This window comes from Seriola dumerili, unplaced genomic scaffold (genome assembly GCF_002260705.1).
Source record: "Seriola dumerili isolate Sdu_G_001 unplaced genomic scaffold, Sdu_1.0 BDQW01000079.1, whole genome shotgun sequence".
Classification (NCBI taxonomy): domain Eukaryota; kingdom Metazoa; phylum Chordata; class Actinopteri; order Carangiformes; family Carangidae; genus Seriola; species Seriola dumerili.
In genome coordinates, this window is record NW_019174334.1 from 1,280,887 (window position 1) to 1,299,522 (window position 18,636).

At 43.8% G+C, this 18,636-nt stretch overlaps 1 protein-coding gene across 3 annotated transcripts in view; it reads right to left on the reverse strand.

Moving 5' to 3' along the window:
• Window positions 1-250: 250 nt before the first annotated feature.
• The window catches only part of sulf1 (sulfatase 1), a 36,417-nt gene continuing 18,031 nt past the window's right edge, over window positions 251-18,636 (reverse strand). For 2 of the 3 annotated variants that reach the window (XM_022744219.1, XM_022744221.1), the window contains exons 5-19: window positions 18,293-18,462; window positions 15,279-15,429; window positions 14,979-15,154; window positions 14,656-14,784; window positions 13,984-14,040; window positions 11,606-11,732; window positions 9,154-9,367; window positions 8,305-8,551; window positions 8,103-8,199; window positions 7,882-7,976; window positions 7,662-7,733; window positions 6,724-6,896; window positions 6,396-6,538; window positions 6,038-6,161; window positions 251-2,650 (exon numbers count right to left, since the gene is read on the reverse strand). In XM_022744219.1, the coding sequence (XP_022599940.1) occupies window positions 1,725-2,650; window positions 6,038-6,161; window positions 6,396-6,538; window positions 6,724-6,896; window positions 7,662-7,733; window positions 7,882-7,976; window positions 8,103-8,199; window positions 8,305-8,551; window positions 9,154-9,367; window positions 11,606-11,732; window positions 13,984-14,040; window positions 14,656-14,784; window positions 14,979-15,154; window positions 15,279-15,429; window positions 18,293-18,462 (2,901 nt within the window). In that variant the 3' untranslated portion in view covers window positions 251-1,724. Of the gene's footprint in view, window positions 2,651-4,332; window positions 4,367-6,037; window positions 6,162-6,395; window positions 6,539-6,723; window positions 6,897-7,661; window positions 7,734-7,881; window positions 7,977-8,102; window positions 8,200-8,304; window positions 8,552-9,153; window positions 9,368-11,605; window positions 11,733-13,983; window positions 14,041-14,655; window positions 14,785-14,978; window positions 15,155-15,278; window positions 15,430-18,292; window positions 18,463-18,636 lie in introns of all 3 variants that reach the window. The other variant, XM_022744222.1, reaches the window with a different exon arrangement.

The window sequence follows — 18,636 nt, forward strand, 5'->3', positions numbered from 1 at the left end:
ATTTGAACTGAGTGAATTTCCCGGACAGAACAGAAGCTGTATTCTGAAAGTCGAGCTCTTATTGCCTTGTGTTCCTCAGGAGCAGAAGTCTAATTGATGTTTGTGAACACTTGGTTTACAAATGCCTTGAATACTTGATATTTGTCATTAAAAACAGAAAAAAAAAAACTCACCTCGTCTGATTGAATTATTGTTAAGATCAGTTTATGTGGTGGGACAACACTTGAGGCTCAAACATCACTGGGAAGGTTGAAAGGGTTTATTTCTTAACAGCTTCATGGCTTTCCTGAAACCAGAGTTGTTCTAACACATCTACACACACTGTCAAGAAAGAAAAGGAGAGCATCAGGTTTTTTGCAGAACCTGTTTCCAACCAGAAGGTACATCTTGGTTTCTTTGAGATGAACCACTGGCAGAAAGCTTAAAACATTCTGCTCTCAATGGCCTTGTAATTCTTAGCTTTATGCAATGCTTGCTGAGTATTTTACTGACTATACTGTCAAAGACAAAGCTGTGGCACATTGTGCTGTCATAGAACCAGTTTTAAGGGACTATACAGTTACATTCAAAAATGAATTGGCCATGTGCAACACTATACTCTGGATTATCAAAGCACTACGTCATACAGCACAAGATTAATTGGTGACATTTCCAAAAACACAAAAGTTACACAGTGAACATTTTCTCACCCCTGGTGATTTTGTGTAAGCATTTGCTCGTGATTAGTAAGGATAATTTTACTTAGGTTAAAAATGAAACGCTGTGAATGGCAACAAAACGTGCAACTCTGCAAAAAGTCAGAGCTGGTGCATTGGTGCAACTAATCAGTGAATAGTGCCCTGGCAAGAAAAATAAATGCCAGTTGTAAGAATTTCTTTCTTGCCTGCTAAGAGTATCAGATGCGTTTGCTTCAGCTGGATAATTGAGATGATGTAAAGCTGTCAGTTAGAAATGTATACTAAACTCACTGGTACACTGTCCCATGATTGTCTAAACTTTGTGATCCTACTATTGCCATATGAAGAAAAGGCTAAAAATATTCCCATACAGAAAAGTTTAAAATATCTAAAAAATAAATGTTCTCTGTGAAACAGATGTTATGATGAATCTGTAACTTTTTCTGAAGCGACAATCCAGCTCTCGTCTTAGTTTTGACATAAAAAATTTCAGCACAACAAGCAGTGCAGGGTGAGGGTCATCATGTGGAAGAGTTCAAAAGTGCATTTCGGGGTCAGTTTTTTCATTATCTAATTGGTGAGTGGTCACTGTTCTGATGGAGTATCCTGTAATAGGGCAGGTTTAAGATAAATAGATTCTTTAAAGACTGGCGCGTACCTAAAGCTGACTAATGCTAACCATCCATTCACATCTTGAAATGGTTTCACCACTCACACTTGTTTTTCATAAAAACATTAAAAACATCAATGGTGTTATCTGTATGGAATTAATCATTTTTACTCCCAACACTTCTGTTTAGCTGCATTAAGGCTTTTTCTTTTCTAAATATATATTTGAAAAAAACAAAAAAAAAAAAAACATAACACTGTTTACTAATAAACGTAGGCACCTGTAAAAAAATAAACAATAATTTTAATACTCATTATACAACTCTGACTGACTGAGATGGCATCACTCGCCATTGCTCTTGGCAAGCTCATCTCCCAATCACCGTCTCTGTGGCGACAAGCAGCTCATTCGCTGGCTGGCCAGCGCGTGCGTCTGCCTCAGAGGGTCTGATTGGAGGGTTGAGGCAGAGAGCCGCTGCCCTCGTAGTCCAAGGTGAGGGGCAGCGCCGACTGAGGCAGCACCTGTAGTACCACCCCGACACTCTGTGGGGTGCTAGTCTGTGTGGTGGGGGGGCTCCCGGTGGTGCTGGCCTGCACCTTGGGCCTGAGTGTCTGTGGGGAGAAAGGGAGGTAGCCTTGGGCCTGGAAAATGTCCTCTTCTTCTTCAGGGTCCAGGCCCAGGCCAAGACCCTGAGGGCCAGTTGCCTCTCCGTGGCCCAGGCCAGGGTCCAGCTGGCTGTCGTGTCTTGTCTCCAGCTCCGTCAGTCCGTTCCCGCTAAACATCTCTCCTTCCATCTCCTCCAGCTGCTGCGCCCACATATCGCTCTGGAAGACAACCTTGTCTGTCCTTGGACCTGATGATGATACCATCTCTGGTGACACTGACATAACAGACACCCCAGGTCTGTCTATAAGCCTCTCAGGAAGGTCGTTTACAACAGAATCTAGTTTCCTTTCCAGTATGGGCCTGGGTGTGGGTGGTGCTGATGGCGTTTTGCTGGGGGCGGGGGTGGTGAGGCGGGCCTCTGTGGCCAGGCTCGGCCAGACGTCGCTGGCTGAGGCCAACTCTTCTCCGCTGCCCTCTTCAAGGCCTCCACCCCCGGCCCCGGAGCCCAGCTCTGGCAGGGTGGAGTCGTCAAGCTTATGGGTTCGGTTGAAATTCTTAAAAACGTGTCGCAGTGCAAACATATTATCTACATCCTTCTGGAAGTTGGCCCAGTTGTCTGGGCTGGGGCTGTAGTCGGGCCTACATTCATAAAGGCTTTCGTTTATGCTATACAGATCCTCCAGTCCCTGCCAGTTCACCTCCTCGTCTGTCAAGTTGGGTAGCTTAACCCTGTCGTCCGTCCCATATTGGCTGTGTGCTGCCAAACAGAAAGAAACAGACAGTAAGGATTTGGAGCAGAGAGAACAGAGGGCTCTTTTCAAAGTTTAGCATGCAGTAATGCCCAACTTCCGCCTCTCACTAAAGCAGCCAGCTCCATGGGGTATGAGACCCCAAGCAACACACACACACACACACACCACACACACAGCACGCACGCACGCACGCACGCAAGCACACACACACACAACACACACAGCACGCGCACACTCTTTCAAGCGGCATTAGATAAACACAGCGTCCACATTAAGCTCAAGCCATGAGTAGTGCAAACACATGCTGCCTTAGAAATTCACATGAAAAAGACAGACTGAAAAGAAAAATATTCAATAATCCGTCATAACAGACTAACACACTAAGCTGCACAAGAAAAATGTAATGGTACAGTTAATGAAAGGCCTGGACTGGATTGAAATGCAAAGTCAGGCGACCTGGAATAAAAGAACTTAACAGCAGAGGAAACAAAAAGGTGAACAACAAAACAAGAGGCTCAGGAGCAAAAAATAAGAAGATGAGCTTGCTGATGAATGGTGTATCCCCAGAAAAAAAAAAAAAAAGATAAAATAAATTAAAAATGCTATCAGAAATAGAAGCAAATAAAAGAAAATCGAAAGGCTAAATCAGTGTCTGGCTCAGACTGATGTCTGCAAGTTAGAAACCGAGGAAAAGAAGTATCAGTGCCACTTTCTGGTCAGAGAGATCTGCTTTCTCGTATCTACTGCAGCTTGAGGATGGAGATGGTTTGACAAGGCTCAGGAACTCACAGGAAGGAGAGGCTTGGTCTCCTCTTTGACCACTTTCGATGCTGCTGTTGCCTGGTTAGCAGGTGCCAAGAAACACAGGTCAAAAGGGCAGAGGTCAGTGGGAGGACAGAGAGGTCACAGCAACTCAAGTGTCCACTCTACCACTAGCTAATGGCCATGAGCATGTATGAGAGATATTCTGAATGTCATGTTACACTGGAACGCTAATGTGATGATGACTGCTTATTTGTGGGTATGGCTGACATGGCATGGAGGGTGATATTAAAAAGGAATAGTTCAACATTTTGGGGAATTTGCTTATTATCTTATTTCCCAAAGTGTCAAACTCCTCCTCCTCATGTAGAATGTGATGCATGAGCGGGGATGATACAGTATCATGCATTGTCATTCACGTGCACTTGATGCTTGAGTAGGTCCTCAAGTAGAAGCACATATTCAGCACCTCCCTTCATGATGGCTTCGTTTTTCATTTAATTTAGCCATGCTACATTAAGGATAGCTACTTTGAGTCCATATTTAAATGTGGGCAACTGCTAGAAATGTTGGCACTCTCAAGCAAAAGGTGTGAAAATATGTGGCACAGAATATCTTAACCGCTGATTACATGTTCAAATAGCTGCAGGCTGACATCACACAGCAGATAAAGGTGAAGGCAGATTGTGTGCACAGAGGTGACGACAAATGAAGCTGCTTAAATAAAAAATAATAATAAAAAAAAACAAAAAAAACAACAAAACTTCTGTTATGATTTTGTAGCGTGTCCCCAGCATGCAGCCTTAGATCAGATCAAGCGCTGGCACTCCATGGATGGATGGATGTATTAGTGGGAATGAGGCAATTCGGCCCATGCAGGTGTTAAAGAAAAAGCCACTGAAGATAAACAAAAATTGGTGGATACCTGTGTGGCTCATAGCTTCCTCCATCTTTACCTCCTGATCGGAAAAATAGAAGCAATCGATTGTTAATGCTTTGATTCAAAGAGATGTGGGAGGGAAATAAAATAGATCATTCACACTGAAGACTTTCTTCATGCACAGCTGCTACTCCCTATGGAGAAATGCAATTATTGGATGATCAGGAAGGTGGAGTGAGGAGAACAGAACAGTTGGGATTCGACTGGAGGAAAACAGGGGGGAAAAAGTTTGAAAGGTCATGTGATTTGAGCTGAATGGAGAGACGAGGAGTGATCAGAATAAAGTGGCTTGTGAGGTGGGGAGTTCAACTGGGTTTCCCCCTTCAAAGCAAAATACACAAGGTTATCCAGTCAGGTGATAATGAGGGTTAGATCACACTCCACAAATAGATGCGAGTAACTGCTAGATCCATTTCACCCCATAGTTAAATTTTAATAATCTATTTCTCCAACAAAAACATCACTTGATGTAACCACAACAGCAATTTCATTGGTTCTCAGAGCTGGCATCATACCGGAGCAAGGGCAGCCAGTGCAAGTCAGAGATTTTCGGCTGCTATGTGACATGTGTTGGCTTGGTTTTGACAAGTCCGGCATGCCAGCACTGAAACACAATCAGTTTTTCTCAGAGCAGCTTGGCCGCTCCAGTGCTCCACTCTCCAGCTGGTAATTACAGACATAAAGTTTTTATCCTCAGGACATAAACAAAGCAGCCAGTTCATGCCACACACGAACGCTACAGCTCGGCCTTACGGGCTTAGGTCATCATGACATTACTTATTAACCACCTCCATCACTGAGATGTCTGCTCTGTAAGGATGTTTGGACCATGTGGTGGTAGTAAAAAAAATAAAAATAAAAAATGTAAAAAAATAGTGTGGCTGATTATAACAGTGATGCATGACAGGCTCAAATAAAATGACAGCCTCAACTGCCATGATGACAGCATCCTCCAAATAATATCTCTAACACTCAGTGAGTCACAAAGGGGAAGATGGCCAGGGCACACAACTGTAACACGGCCTTCTTGCGACTGTGCTATACTATAATTCAAAACGCCACGGCTCTGTGTGTGTAAAGGGGGAAAATATTCCAGCAGAGTGGAAGGTCCTGGGCTAAGAAAGAGGGATCAGAGTATGTGCATGACTGTGTGTGTGTGTGTGTGTGTGTGTGTGTGTGTGTGTGTGTGTGTGTGTTTGTGTCATCATGAGGAACACATCAAACATCAACAAAAGGCCAAACAAAACTGAGTGATGATTTCTTGACCTCCACCTGAAATTTCAGTTCATAACATTATGTTCCCAAACACATGCAGCATGCAGATATGTGCAAACACACACACACACACACACACACACACCACTGAGACTGAAACAGATCTAAAATACAGCAGAAGATTAGACTGAAATCCTACAAAGAAATATTACTATCACCCTACAATCCCTCAGATCACTATTCCATCATCGAGTGTTGTATCAACTCAAACAAATTCAAATTTAATTATCTATTACACAAATGAACTGGTTCACCTTTCAACTTTACTCTAATTCTTCTGTGTGTAGAATCTGTTTCAATCATCATAACAACTACCACTAAACCCAGTGCATCAGTCCGGAGGTCCAACAATCTCATTGTATATTTTAGGGGAATAAGGGAGGAGCAATAAACAGACTGAAATTGAGTGTTTTACCTGTATCCAAGCCTTTAGGTCGAGGGTTACATTGCTTGTACCCTTGACAACTTCTCATCTCCATGAGCTGAGCATGGAGCATGTTCAGCACCTCCCGGTCCACCGAATACACTGCGTTGGTCAGCTGAAGATTTAACACAATCTTGTTTTAGTGTCATGATGTTATGTTTGGAAAAAAAAAAAAAAAAAACATATTGCTGTTCCACACATAAAAACCATCAAAATGACTAAGGAGGCACTTTTATGGGCTGAGTTTTATAATGCAGGAGCCAATGAAAACGCCTCACGAGAGGGAGAGAGAGCAGACAGACACAGACGGGAAACGCAGCTGAATGACAGTAGACAGATGTTCACCCACCTGGTAGGGGTCATTATTGAGGTCAAAGTACTCCAGGAAGCCAGTGGAAAACTCACAGAACAGCGTGTTGTGAGTCTCGTTGATGGTTCTCAGGCACCAGTAGGTGTTGTTGTTGGAGCTGGTGCATGCGCAGAATCCACCCACTAGACAGTAATGAAGAGTCAGTCAGTCTTACTGCAGCTCGTAATGTCTGAATGTCTCTAACTCTACCCCATCAAAGCACCGTTTGTCCTACTAACAATGTAGATATAGTTCTTCTAGATTAAAACCGGTACTTCTTATATGTAACTGTATTGTATTCCGAGGAGCTTGAAGTTAATATACATACATGTCCAGAAAGGAGCGGTCTGCCAGTGGTCATTGTTATGCGTGAAGCAAGTGAGGCCGGGCAGGCTGCAGTCGTCTCCCTTCCTCTGCCGCTTCTTCTCCTTCCTTTCCTTCTTCCTTCTCCGGATCTCATTATACAACTGGGCCTTCCCGTCTATTTCCTGCGCAGCCTCCCTGTCAGACAGACACGTGAGAGAATTACAAAACAGTGGGATGAAAAGATGACATCAGCCCGCTACCCTCCCTAACCACAGCGGCGGAGGATCTGGAGGGGACTTCCAGAAGGCATCAGCGATGCCAGGATATGACAGTCTGTTTACTTTCATGTTTAAGCTCTTACTATGTCCAATTTTCTTTGGGATGTCATTCTAGCCACTGTCCCCTCTTCCTCCCTGCCTGAACACACAACAGGCACTGCAAAGAAAAACAGCTGCTTTGTATTGGCATAATCTGTTCCCAATGTTTCCTGGTGCAAGTTGATCACTGTGTTTGAGGGACTGACTGATTTCCCCTTTGTTGAGTCATTCTATCTTTCCATGCTACTCAATCACTTCCAGACACGCACACACAAAAAGGTCCCTGGCCGTACATCTGCTTTGTCATTTAAACTCCATTCAGACACCCAAACACTCGATGAAGATTTCTAGATGACATGCCTCCTTCAGAAACCTGTGTGTGTTTCAGGGTCACAACACATCACAGTACACACACACATGCTGGACTGGTCATCTGGGATCTACAAGGTCATTTAATGGTTGTGAGCTTTAGTGAGGTCGTTAAAATTTTTAGACCTGACATGCAAGGATCATGCAGACATCCAACATCATAATACACAATATTTACACGCTTAGTTACAGATTTCATGGTCGGTATTCATTTGTAAGAAAGGGAGTGACACTAAATGAGGCAAAGCCACAATTAAAGGGAAGAGAAACTCACTTAAACGGATGGAGCTGATCATTCCTGTTCTTCAATCTCTCTGCCTTGTTTCTGTCTCCTTTGCTATAATAGCTGGTTTTATAAACAGAGACACAGACTAAGGATTGTAGAACAAAACTTTTTCTCTGTGCACTCCAATAGGGTTTAGCCTGGAACTGTATGGAAATGACATTAAAGACAGAAGAGAGAGTATTTTTGAAGGGAGATACAAATGACTGACCTCCTCTTTCCACAGTCACACTCTTCTGGACGTGTCCTCTTTAGGTGGCCTCTTACTTCCCGGAGGTTTTTGATTTTGTCTTGAAGTGCTTCGATCTGGGGGGAAAAAAAATAATCAAGAAATACAGCATATTATCTATTATGACAAATCCTTGACATCTGACAAATTGAGTAACCCAGACAACTGCTTTGAAAATCACACCCTAAGCTTTGTTTACTCACCTCCTGGTCCACATAGCTCTTGTGGTCTTTCCAGGCTCTGGAGGACTGGTAGATTTCTCTTTCACAATGGACACTATCGTTCATCAAAATATAACACCTAAAACAGATGCAAAAAAAAAAAAGAAAAAACCATTACACACCTCCCTTTTGACAGACATACAGTATACATGACTTTAGATTTTAAGGGAGATCAATTTCTTACTTGTGGGTAACTTTGACCGAGTTGGGGTATCCCACAGCATTTGTATCATCTGCCAGCATTTCCTCTGAACCATCATCTGTTCCTAAGTCAAACTCTGCGCCCTCTTGGTTGTAATGACGCTTTGAGATGACACGGCGACGGACAGCCGACTGATCATCTGCTTGGAGGTCAATGTCGTATATCTGACCTTCAAACTCCACAGACAGAGACCTGGCAGGCCGGGTATGGACAAAACGTGGCCGATAACCTATAATAAAAAATAAAACAAAAAACAAAACAAAAACAAAAGAAACTTGAGTCAAGACTTGTTTTTATGCTCACATTTTTATTAATTTAGTGTATAATTTGATTAATGACAACTAAACCCCCAATCTCCAACTCTGACTGCTTCTCCTATATAATCTCTGGACCTCAGACCTCATTCTTCAGTTGCACCTTTTCCAAGGTACACTAGAGGGCATCAAACTACAATTCCAAGACAGATATCCAAGGCAACATCCACAGAACAAATTCCAGGACTTGTAAGATGTTTGCTTTTTCCGTGCATCTGTCTCCCTTTAGAGTATAAATAATCCATTACAGGGAGTCTTAAGCCTTAACAGACTTATTTTTCTCCAGCTGGTATTTGGACACAAGACATCAATACAATGTTAAAAGTTCAGAAAAAGCTGAAGCAGTCTGTCCCATGCCACATGCTCTACCCTTGAACTGAAATGATCCATCACACCTATGTATCCAACCCTATGTCACTTCAGTGAATTGAATATTCTTTTACAATATTTGATTAAGAAAGAACACACTGACCATGATTTCAACAGATATTTGTATCCTTTATCCACATGTACTTACGCTGGCCAGATGAGGAAGAGAACTGTCGGTGGGAGCGGCGTTCTGCTCTGGAGGGTTTGAGGAGAGCGTCCCCACAGTTACAGCCTCTCTCTCTGTTGTCATAACTGCTACGAGGCTTCAGGCTGCGGGCCCTTTTCCTGGAGCCCTCTTTTGAGCCACCTTTACACTTCTGTATCCTCCACTTCCCTGTAATCTCCTCCACACAGTGCCATTTCTGCAAGCAAAAACCAAACAGGGCGTTAAGATTATTCCTTTTTAAATTATTTTCTCTGTACATTCTCAACCATTAAAAGTGTCCTTGATAGGAATCCTTGTCAGAATTTCCCATATGTTACTACTAACATTTTTTTTGGCATAGCTAATATGTGCTATAGATGTTAATTATATGAAAAATGAAATCTCATATTTCACGACAAAGCCTCTGGTTTTGTGGTGATTTTAGAAAACTCCTTGAGCAACACATGCTTCTGACAGACGTATCAGGCAAATCTCAGCCTGTGGGAAAGAATGGCATCCAAAAGCAGCGGGAAAGATAAACCAAAATGACCACATGAGATGAATTGGGTCTGTCTGGTGTCTAGAAAACAAAGTGGAAACTCCTATCACTCTCACACTGAGTTTGTCTATGCCAAGTGCGTCACCAGCGAAATTGTGTAAATACATATCAACGCACTCGCCTACATCCTCTGTCTCTCTAAACACCCATTCCCAGCAGGAAAAGAAAGTTGAGGCTGATTGCTGTGAGTGGTGCCGCTGCTTCGGTCTTGTATAAATGGAGGAGACACTTCTGCAGAGCGCAGCACAGATGATCAGCGGTGAATGCGGGAATGAGGAGGGTCGAAAAGGGCCATGAGGCAAATCAGGTTTCTTTCGGAAGGCTCATATAAGGGAGAAGAGCTTGTTAAGTCTGCATTAGACAAGATGCGAGTAGACAAGATGTGAGGGAGAGAGAGATGTGTTGTCACTCAGGGATGAAAGCAATCTCTGTCTTTCTTTATTCTTCTCCCTCCCTCCCTCCCTCCCCCTGCAAGTGCTTTTACAGCACAACAGTACCACTGCAGTGGCAGGACAGCACAGACGGATGGGACACTGAGGAGGAGGAGAGGAGTGGTTAGTTAGGAGCAGACATGGATGACCACGCAAGCTGAAACGCTAGTGGTAAGTGGAAGACCCAAACAACCACAAGTCACTCACACCGTCATGTACCCCCCCAAAAAACATCCAGTAACAGAGGCTGCTGCATGTCCCTGGTGAGTAAATGTGGTGTACCCACAACAAAACCCATACCGTTATCACATTATCGATCCCGAAGGATGGCAAAAAGTTTGTAACAAAAACAGAACAGAGGCTGTGCTTTAAAAAAAAAAAAGAAAAGAAAAAAAAAAAAAGTCCGGACTGTCTGATCCAAGACCATGTGGTCATATTCAAAACAGAAGAAAAAAACAACACAAAAACATCTTGCACTCCAAGTTAAATCAGCTTCAAGACTGAGGTTTCATGTCCTTGTCGACGACCCCTTTAACTACTTCACTGCACCGCTTCAGTTTCTTCTGTGACAGGGAGGCGAGTTGACATGAGGGTATAAAAATACAGTTGATAAAATGTTGATTGAAACTTTTCATTTCGCTGGTATGTTTGTCAGCAACAGAAGAAGAGTTTGTATAAGATTCATTTAATAAAAATGAAGAGGGGGATCAAGCACTTGTCTCCTGTGTTTATTCACCATTTCCAACTGCAACTGTGTAAGAAACACTCCACCGACTTTAAGGCTGCTCACTGGGAGGCCGTGTTAAATTATGCCAGACGGGCCTTTTATGACCAAATTTCATCCCTCATGCTATGCAGCAACATATTATCATGTGCACTGTAAATGATTACAGCTACAAGAAGAGGAAATACTGTACCCACACTCTCACATGTATCCACACGAAACAGCACACACTGCTGAGCTCAACTAGAATTGCTCCATTGCTGTCTTTAATAACTGATTGTTACAAACACACATTTATGTGACCATAAAATGGATCTGGGTTGCATTAGTAAGCCCCTCAGAAACTCTGCCCGTCATTTCACGCTACCTGAAACTTGTAACAATTTGTATTGTTCTGGCCGGTCTGTTCCAAGGCCATGTACTATACCACTTGGATGTTGGTCTGCCAGAAAATTAATGGGCACAGATGAAAGGGAAGTACCAACAAATGAATGCACCACAGAACAGTGCAAAAGGGTCCAATTACAGACCAAATGATGTACTGTAAATGACTATTTCATTTGGGGCTCTGCGGAGTAGTTCAACAGGCAGAGTGGAGGTCATATCAAGAGTGGTACTCATTACTGTTAGGAGAGAACTGAATCAACTTTCCTCAGTGGATATATCATGGGAACTTATATCTGTTCACAAAGGTCTGCAGAAATAAGTCCTCCTGTGTGCACGTGGGTGTGTTTGTTTTACCTGTCCAGGCTGTTCACAGGGTGTCTGGAATTCAGCCTGCTGGCAAGTCTCTTTGACCTTCTTGTACTTAGGCAGGCTGTTGGTGTGCTGAGTGCTCACTGAGTCATCCTTCTTCCTCAGGATCTTTCTGCACGACACAGAACGAAGAGGAAATCGTCAACAACAAACAAGACTTATTCAGGGAGATGATAGGCTGAAAGTATTACTGAACTGAAGATAAATTCAGGTTTTAACCTATTAAAGAGTGTTTCCTGTTTTTTTACTTTTTGTCACAGGCCGGTGTGCTTCTCATGGTCACAGCCAGTGAATGGATAAGTTATGTATCTGTGTATGCCAGAGCTTTTGGGCATGGAGCTCAGCTCAGCCTCACACCAGCGCTCAGCTCCAAGCTGTTTGACCTCGGCTTGGCATCACGTTCAACTGCCCTGCCTCATTCTCCTCTGCCACCACCGCAAGGACTGGCCGAGTCTCTGCGAACGCCATGCCAACCCCCCTATCCCCTGCTGTACCCCCAACTCTCTGCCAACATCGCCTGGCTGCTCATGACCCACAGACAGAATGACGGCTACAACGGAGCAAAGAACAACCTGTCCCCTCCAAGAGTGGGGCCGTTGTCTTGTCCGATTCTTGTCTGCCACACTGTTCCAGGGCAGAACAGCCAATGTTCACACACTGGCCTGGCTGTAGTCTCTAGCCTTTAGCCATGGGTGATTAAAGAGCTAACAGTTGCTGTCAATGTCAGTCCCTGATGGCTGCGTTACGAAAATGATTAGATTCTCAAACAACAGTCAGTCCAAGCTGTCAGTCAGCATTTAACTGGCTCAGAGGTACAGTACTGTGAGGTAATGGAAGTACATTAAATCAGAGGACATCACATGATCCGCACAAAAAAACCATTAGCTACTGTGTGTGTGTTGCTACATCTGTGTCTAAGTAACAGAGCGAAAGGTCTGTGGAGGCTAATCTCAGCATTTAGAAACAAGCGCGCGAGCAGACAGCCCTTATAAACAGTGTGGATTAATGGCGGAACGGATTAAAAGAGCTAAAGCCCCGACAGGTCAAAGGTCACACTCTTCATTTCATACACAGCGGTCCATGGACCAGCTAGTTCTTCTGTCACACAAACAAACACCAGTGGGAGACTGATCTGCATGTGTGGCAGCAGAGCTATCTGGCTCCTTTCTTCTGTACTCTTGGATACGTGTCTGCAGATGTTGACGCAGTTGCTGGCAAATGAGCAAATAAGCAGAAAGATGGGAGGGCCACGACAGCGATTTGGAAGAAAATAGGAATTGTGAGGAAATGATAGTGGGGAAAAGCAGCAGCTGTATGGCAGATTGTGACATATTATAATATACAGTATCATTACACATGCTGCCAGCGCAATCTGGTCTCAACCAGTGTTACTGTTGTCTCCTCATTCTTCTTCCTATCAAGGCCTCTGTGTCTTTTTACTTATTTATTTCATTTGAACCTTTTTTTTTTTTTTTTTCTTGGGCACCTGTGTCATGCGAAGACAAACTGGATGGGATTATTTCTCTCCAAGTTGTCAGGTTTCTGTCAGTGTACCCCTGGCATTAGCACAGCTTAACATGTTAAGTGAACAAAAGCAGCCTGTCAGATTGGAGGTATCATTTTCTGCAACATATATCTGGTGACAGAAGAGAAGTTAAATAAAGAACTGACAGGCTTTGTGAGAGAGAATTCACTCTACGTGATCGCGTGAACTACACACAAAACAGTCTGGGGGAAACAGTCAAGTGTTGGCTGTAGCGTGGCTGCTGCATTCCACACTGGGAGGGCTGGTGACATGTCCTGTGAGTGAATTGAGTGTGAGCCTTCCAGCCATTCCTCAGGTAACATCATCCTGAGCCTGGCTGGCCTTTGTTTATTTTGCGTGTGTCTAGCTCTACCATGTTAGTGAAATGTATCTTCCGTCTGTCTCCAGTGCACGAACAGCAGGCTAAGTCAGGTTTAGGACCCCGATCATGTGCTCAATATATGAAAGGCCCCTTCAGAGGACAAAGACTCTGCTTATTTTTCTTGCAAATGAGCAAAAGACCTGGTTACACATGTGTCAGCACCTCTTGCATGGACTGTCATAATTTGCCGGCCGCTTATGGCTTTACCAAACAACTTAAGAGTATTTCAACCTCTTCCACCGTCACTGCCTTCCAAGCTGGCTGTGGTCAGGAAATGTCTGTCAGATAACGAATAAGTGGGAAAAGCGGCTGTGCTGCTGGAAGAGGCCACGCACATTGAGCTTTGCACATTTTGGGTTCATTGAAATGTTTTGTCAGGTTTGTGTGACACACAATGCTCTGCAATGACATGGATGTGCCTGTGGTGTGGAAAGGGAATAAAGAACTCTAGTTTACCCTCGCTCCACCAGGAATGTGTCCCTCCAGACTTTGGGTTTCCGGTTGGGTTTGAATCTGGGAAAACAAAACGTAGAAAGTTTATAGAATTCATATGGCCTATGCACTCGCCATCAGCTACAGTATGTCGGGCATGCAGCTAGCCAACATTATGGAAGTTGATCACAGCAAGCTCAAGACCTTGTGGGTTCAAGAGAATGGTGTAAATGGTCTTTGAGCATTAAATGGATTGCCCTGGTTCTTTCTGTTTCCCTGGAAATGTTTTCCGATGAGACTGATCTGATTTTTTTCTCTTTCATGCAGATAAATAACAGCCGGTCCCTTTTTAATGCCTAGAGTAAAGAATAAAAATGCTGCATGCACATTGGACAAAGTTTATACAGTGGATTTGCTGGAGAAACAAATGATTCAACTTGCATACAAAATCTACGGGAAACTTCATAAGATGAACCTCAATGAATCTCAGCCAAAGTCCCTCAGCCAAGGAAAATCCGCCAAATTGCCCTGAACCCACTTTGTGCGCAGCTGGAGTGAAAGCAATCATGTCGGCTATGGAAATTTGCATTTGCCTAAAAAATGGCCAATGAACAGAACTGTTGCACATATCATGCACACCGTGCAATTACTGTGCATAATATCCATTACAGCATGGCATGACAGATCCATACAGACCTATTGCCAGTCCTGTCCTGTTCCAGCAGCTTAAGGATGGACTTTCCATCCATGTCTGGAGGGGTGTCCAGCCCAGCAATGTGGAGAATCGTGGGAGCTAGGTCAATGTTCAGCACCAGATGAGGGTTTCTGAGGAAGTACATGCAACATTAGTTCACTTAATCTTCTGAAATACATACAAAGTGTTAGTAACCAGAACAAATAAAGATACAATTTCAAGACCTGAGAGAAAGAACACAAAGATACACCCAGTCCAGTATATTCTTGACCTTTTACAATGTGGATAAACTCTAATAATGATTTTAGTTGTTAGTGCCACTTACACTGCCCCCGGCTCCACATTGGGTCCTCTTAGGAAGAACGGCACACGGATGTCAAAGTCATAAGGCATTGACTTGCCCTTGACCAAACCAAACTGACCGATGTGGTAGCCATGGTCTGCTGTATAGATAATGTACGTGTTGTCCAGCTCTCCAGTTTCCTCCAGCATATCAAAAACCTGGTTAAAGTATGTGACAATGAGAAGATACATAGTGGACTACACAAATATTTACTGCATGCCACAAAGCAACAGATAAAGAAATCCTAAAAACAGTCAATAAGTAATTACACGAAGAACTTACCTTCTGCACTGAGTCATCTACAGACATGAGTGTCTGCAGCCTTTTCCGGTGGAGAAAGTTGGTGAACTCCATGTGGATGGGCCTCATGGGGCCTGTGTACTGCATGATCCAGTGTTTGTCCATATTTGGGGCATAGTTGTAGCTGGGGGTGCTAGTGGAGCACAAAGGAGGGAGAGAAGACACAGGCATGTTAAAAAAAAAAAAAAAAAACGTGTTCACTGAAGGTTTGGCGGAATATACATGTTATTCTATGAGCCCAATGGAAGCACATTGAAGTAGGAACAACTTTTATGGACATCTGTCCAACTGCGGGTTATCAGAACACGTAACAGCTATGAAGAGCTCATTTACGACACCAAAAAACACCTGTCTACTACTTTTCACAAACTACTGCTCAAAAACAGGTGCCACAGTTGTGTATTGCATCTGACACGCATCAATAGCTACTCTATTTGTTGAAGGAAATGTCTTAATAGTCAGCAGCCAGTACCTTCGCTGTTTTTCCACACCTCTCTCCGACCATCTCTCCCCTCACACAGAGACGAGAGTCTCCTTGCTCCACTGCACACTTGGCACAGACAAGTCATTTGAGGGTTGGCACATGCTTAAGAAAATAATAGGCCCCAAAGTCAAGTTTGCAACAACTACTGGACCAAAAACTCAATAAGTCATGGTCATTTAAAATGTGGGAATAACAAGAGGGGATAAACAGCAAAAGGGAGGGAGAAGCAGTTTTGTTTGTGGAGTTACAGCTGAGAGAAGCTGTTCACCTGTCTGTGGCTTTAGTTGTAAAGCAAACGAGAGAGGTATACTATAGACTACTGTATGAAGGTAACTCTGTGGCCAGCAAAGCTTTTACAGGTCAAAGCAAATGACTACGTAATATACTGTAAGTATATATGTAAAAAGCCCCAGAATCTAAGTCAGCTTTGTAGTCAGTCATGTTGGGAAAGTTATTTAGAAATAACCAATAATTTCCCTTCAACTATAAGTGACTATCAAACTATAAAGGAACAGGTTCTACCCCTGAATAATCTGCTGCTGGACAAAGTATCAAGACTTACTTAATGAAGACCTGCTATGGGAGCTGTTTTGCTCTGATTGAGTGAGCTGCCTTCTGCCCTCGTTTCCTCAGGCTCGCTTTGTGAGAAGGGTGAACTCTTCACCCACCTAGCCAGGCGGTCTAATAAGCCCCACAAAGGGACCTGTCTCTGGGCAATGGGCCACCAAGGTATGGGGCCCTGGGCACAAGGGAACCAGGAATGCAGAGGTCAGTGGAATGAAGCCAGTCCATAGGAGAGGTCACACCTGCCACCTGTCACATGTAGGTCATTGTTTTGTGGTATTAGCCCTGTATTACACAAGCGCAGGGTCTACTCTTCACTCCAGAATGCCTACTGACCTTACAAAACTTAACATAGACACATCCTGCATGAGGATTAGTGACATTCTGACTTGTAACTTGTTGAGCTACAACCAGAATAACTTCCATTTACTCCCTACTATAGAAAGACATGCCACTGAGAAACCACACCACATCTATAGTGTTTAAAATAAGTCAGGGGCTTGGCTTACATCTAAGAGACACAGTAAAAACACCTACAGTGAGGAATGTTAATGACATTAACATCAAACCCTCCCCTGCTATTGTTGCTGTCAAAAGCACAGACGCTCATTTGATTTATGAGGCGGCTCCTCCTTTACTGCCACGCAGTCTCTTCCCAAGTCTGTGTATTACACATTAGCTGTATATGGCATCTGCTGCAAAGATAAAAAGTGTCTGACTAAATAAAATTGCAGTCATATCTTTCCATTAGTAGAACCAACTCAAACTTAATATGGAACAATGTCTAAAACATAACAATCACATGTGTAAAAGAATTTGCTACGCAACATCTGCCTGTGGGAAATCTTTACCACATCTGTTATGGATGTGTGTTGTCAACAAACACCAAAAACAAACACACACCACCCATGCCAACCACCTGTGCTACCACAGCAACCACACCACATATTCCACACATGCTGCACCTACACACGATCACTGGGGCAACCCTCTTTTAGTCACCACCGGGCCCCAGCTCCACCCCCTTCACCCGGAGGCTCGGGCTAAAAATAAATTAATAATGTCACGAAGGGTGTTCCAAAGCACACAATGCATTCTTCTCGTCCCAGGAGCTGTGGGGAAAAACTACTGATTGATATGGACAGGGTCAGGAAGTCCTTTGCGAATTACACAGGAGGGGATGGAGGGGTGGGCAGAGTGAGCAAGAATGAGAAAAAGAGAGAGGACACTAGGAGACACAGAGGGAGAGATAAAGAGACAGACAGAAACAGAGATATACAGATACAGCGACAGAGAGGTAAGAGCAAACAGACACAGGGGAATGTTAAGTGGGATAAAAAGCGAGTGGAAGGAAGTGGGAAACACACCGAGTACTGGGAAAGCAGCCTTGAACCCCTTTAACGCCACCCCCACCCAGTGGAGTAGAGCACCCTGGGAGCCTGTTGGAGGGCCTACCAAGAGACGGCAGGGCATGTTGCCATGGAACGACCTAGTGTATTGCAATGCTGCCTCAAATCAGTGATGAAAGTTGTGGGAGGCCAATGTTGGCTTGGCATGAGTGCAGTACTCTGTGTAAAAAAAAAAAGCCATCCCTGATCTTCCCCATGGTATGTCCCCCAGCTATTCTTGGATGATAAATCATTTTGATTTCACACTTGCCGAGTCGTCGGCCCCAGCAGCTTCTCAGCAGCCTGTCATCATCGGCGATTGAGGGGCGTACGTACTGCAATAATGCTTGGTACACCAAATCATAAAAACTGTAATTGGATGTTAACAAGAAAAATTCCATAAAGCAGCAGATGAGAGCTCTCAGAATATCTGCGTATATCATCTCTAAATATGGACCCTAAATCTTCTTTATAAAGTCCTATGTAGGAACCCTGTGGTGTGTGTGTGTGTGTGTGTGTGTTGAAGTGGGTGTAATAATGTGAGCCTGAATGTAACTTACATGTGCTGAGAAGCATTCGGGAAGTGCTCAGCGTACTGAGGTGCTGAGTCTTCTGGGCCATGAGGGGCAGCGTGACTGATGACCATCATCACAGGACGGTGAGGATATATCTTCTTGGACATGCGGAAAAAGTTGATGCTGTCGTTGGTGATCAGATCTGTGAAATAGTCCTGGAAAGAATAGCAAAACCAAGGCTTTTAATAAGTGCTATACAGGGCTAAACTCACAGCAAGAGGAGGCTAAAAGTGAAGGTGGAACTGGGGAAAAATGCAAAACAACACGAGCTTTGATAAAACTCATTCGCAGTCCAATCACCATGACATGTTGCTTTCCCTCGTCCAGTC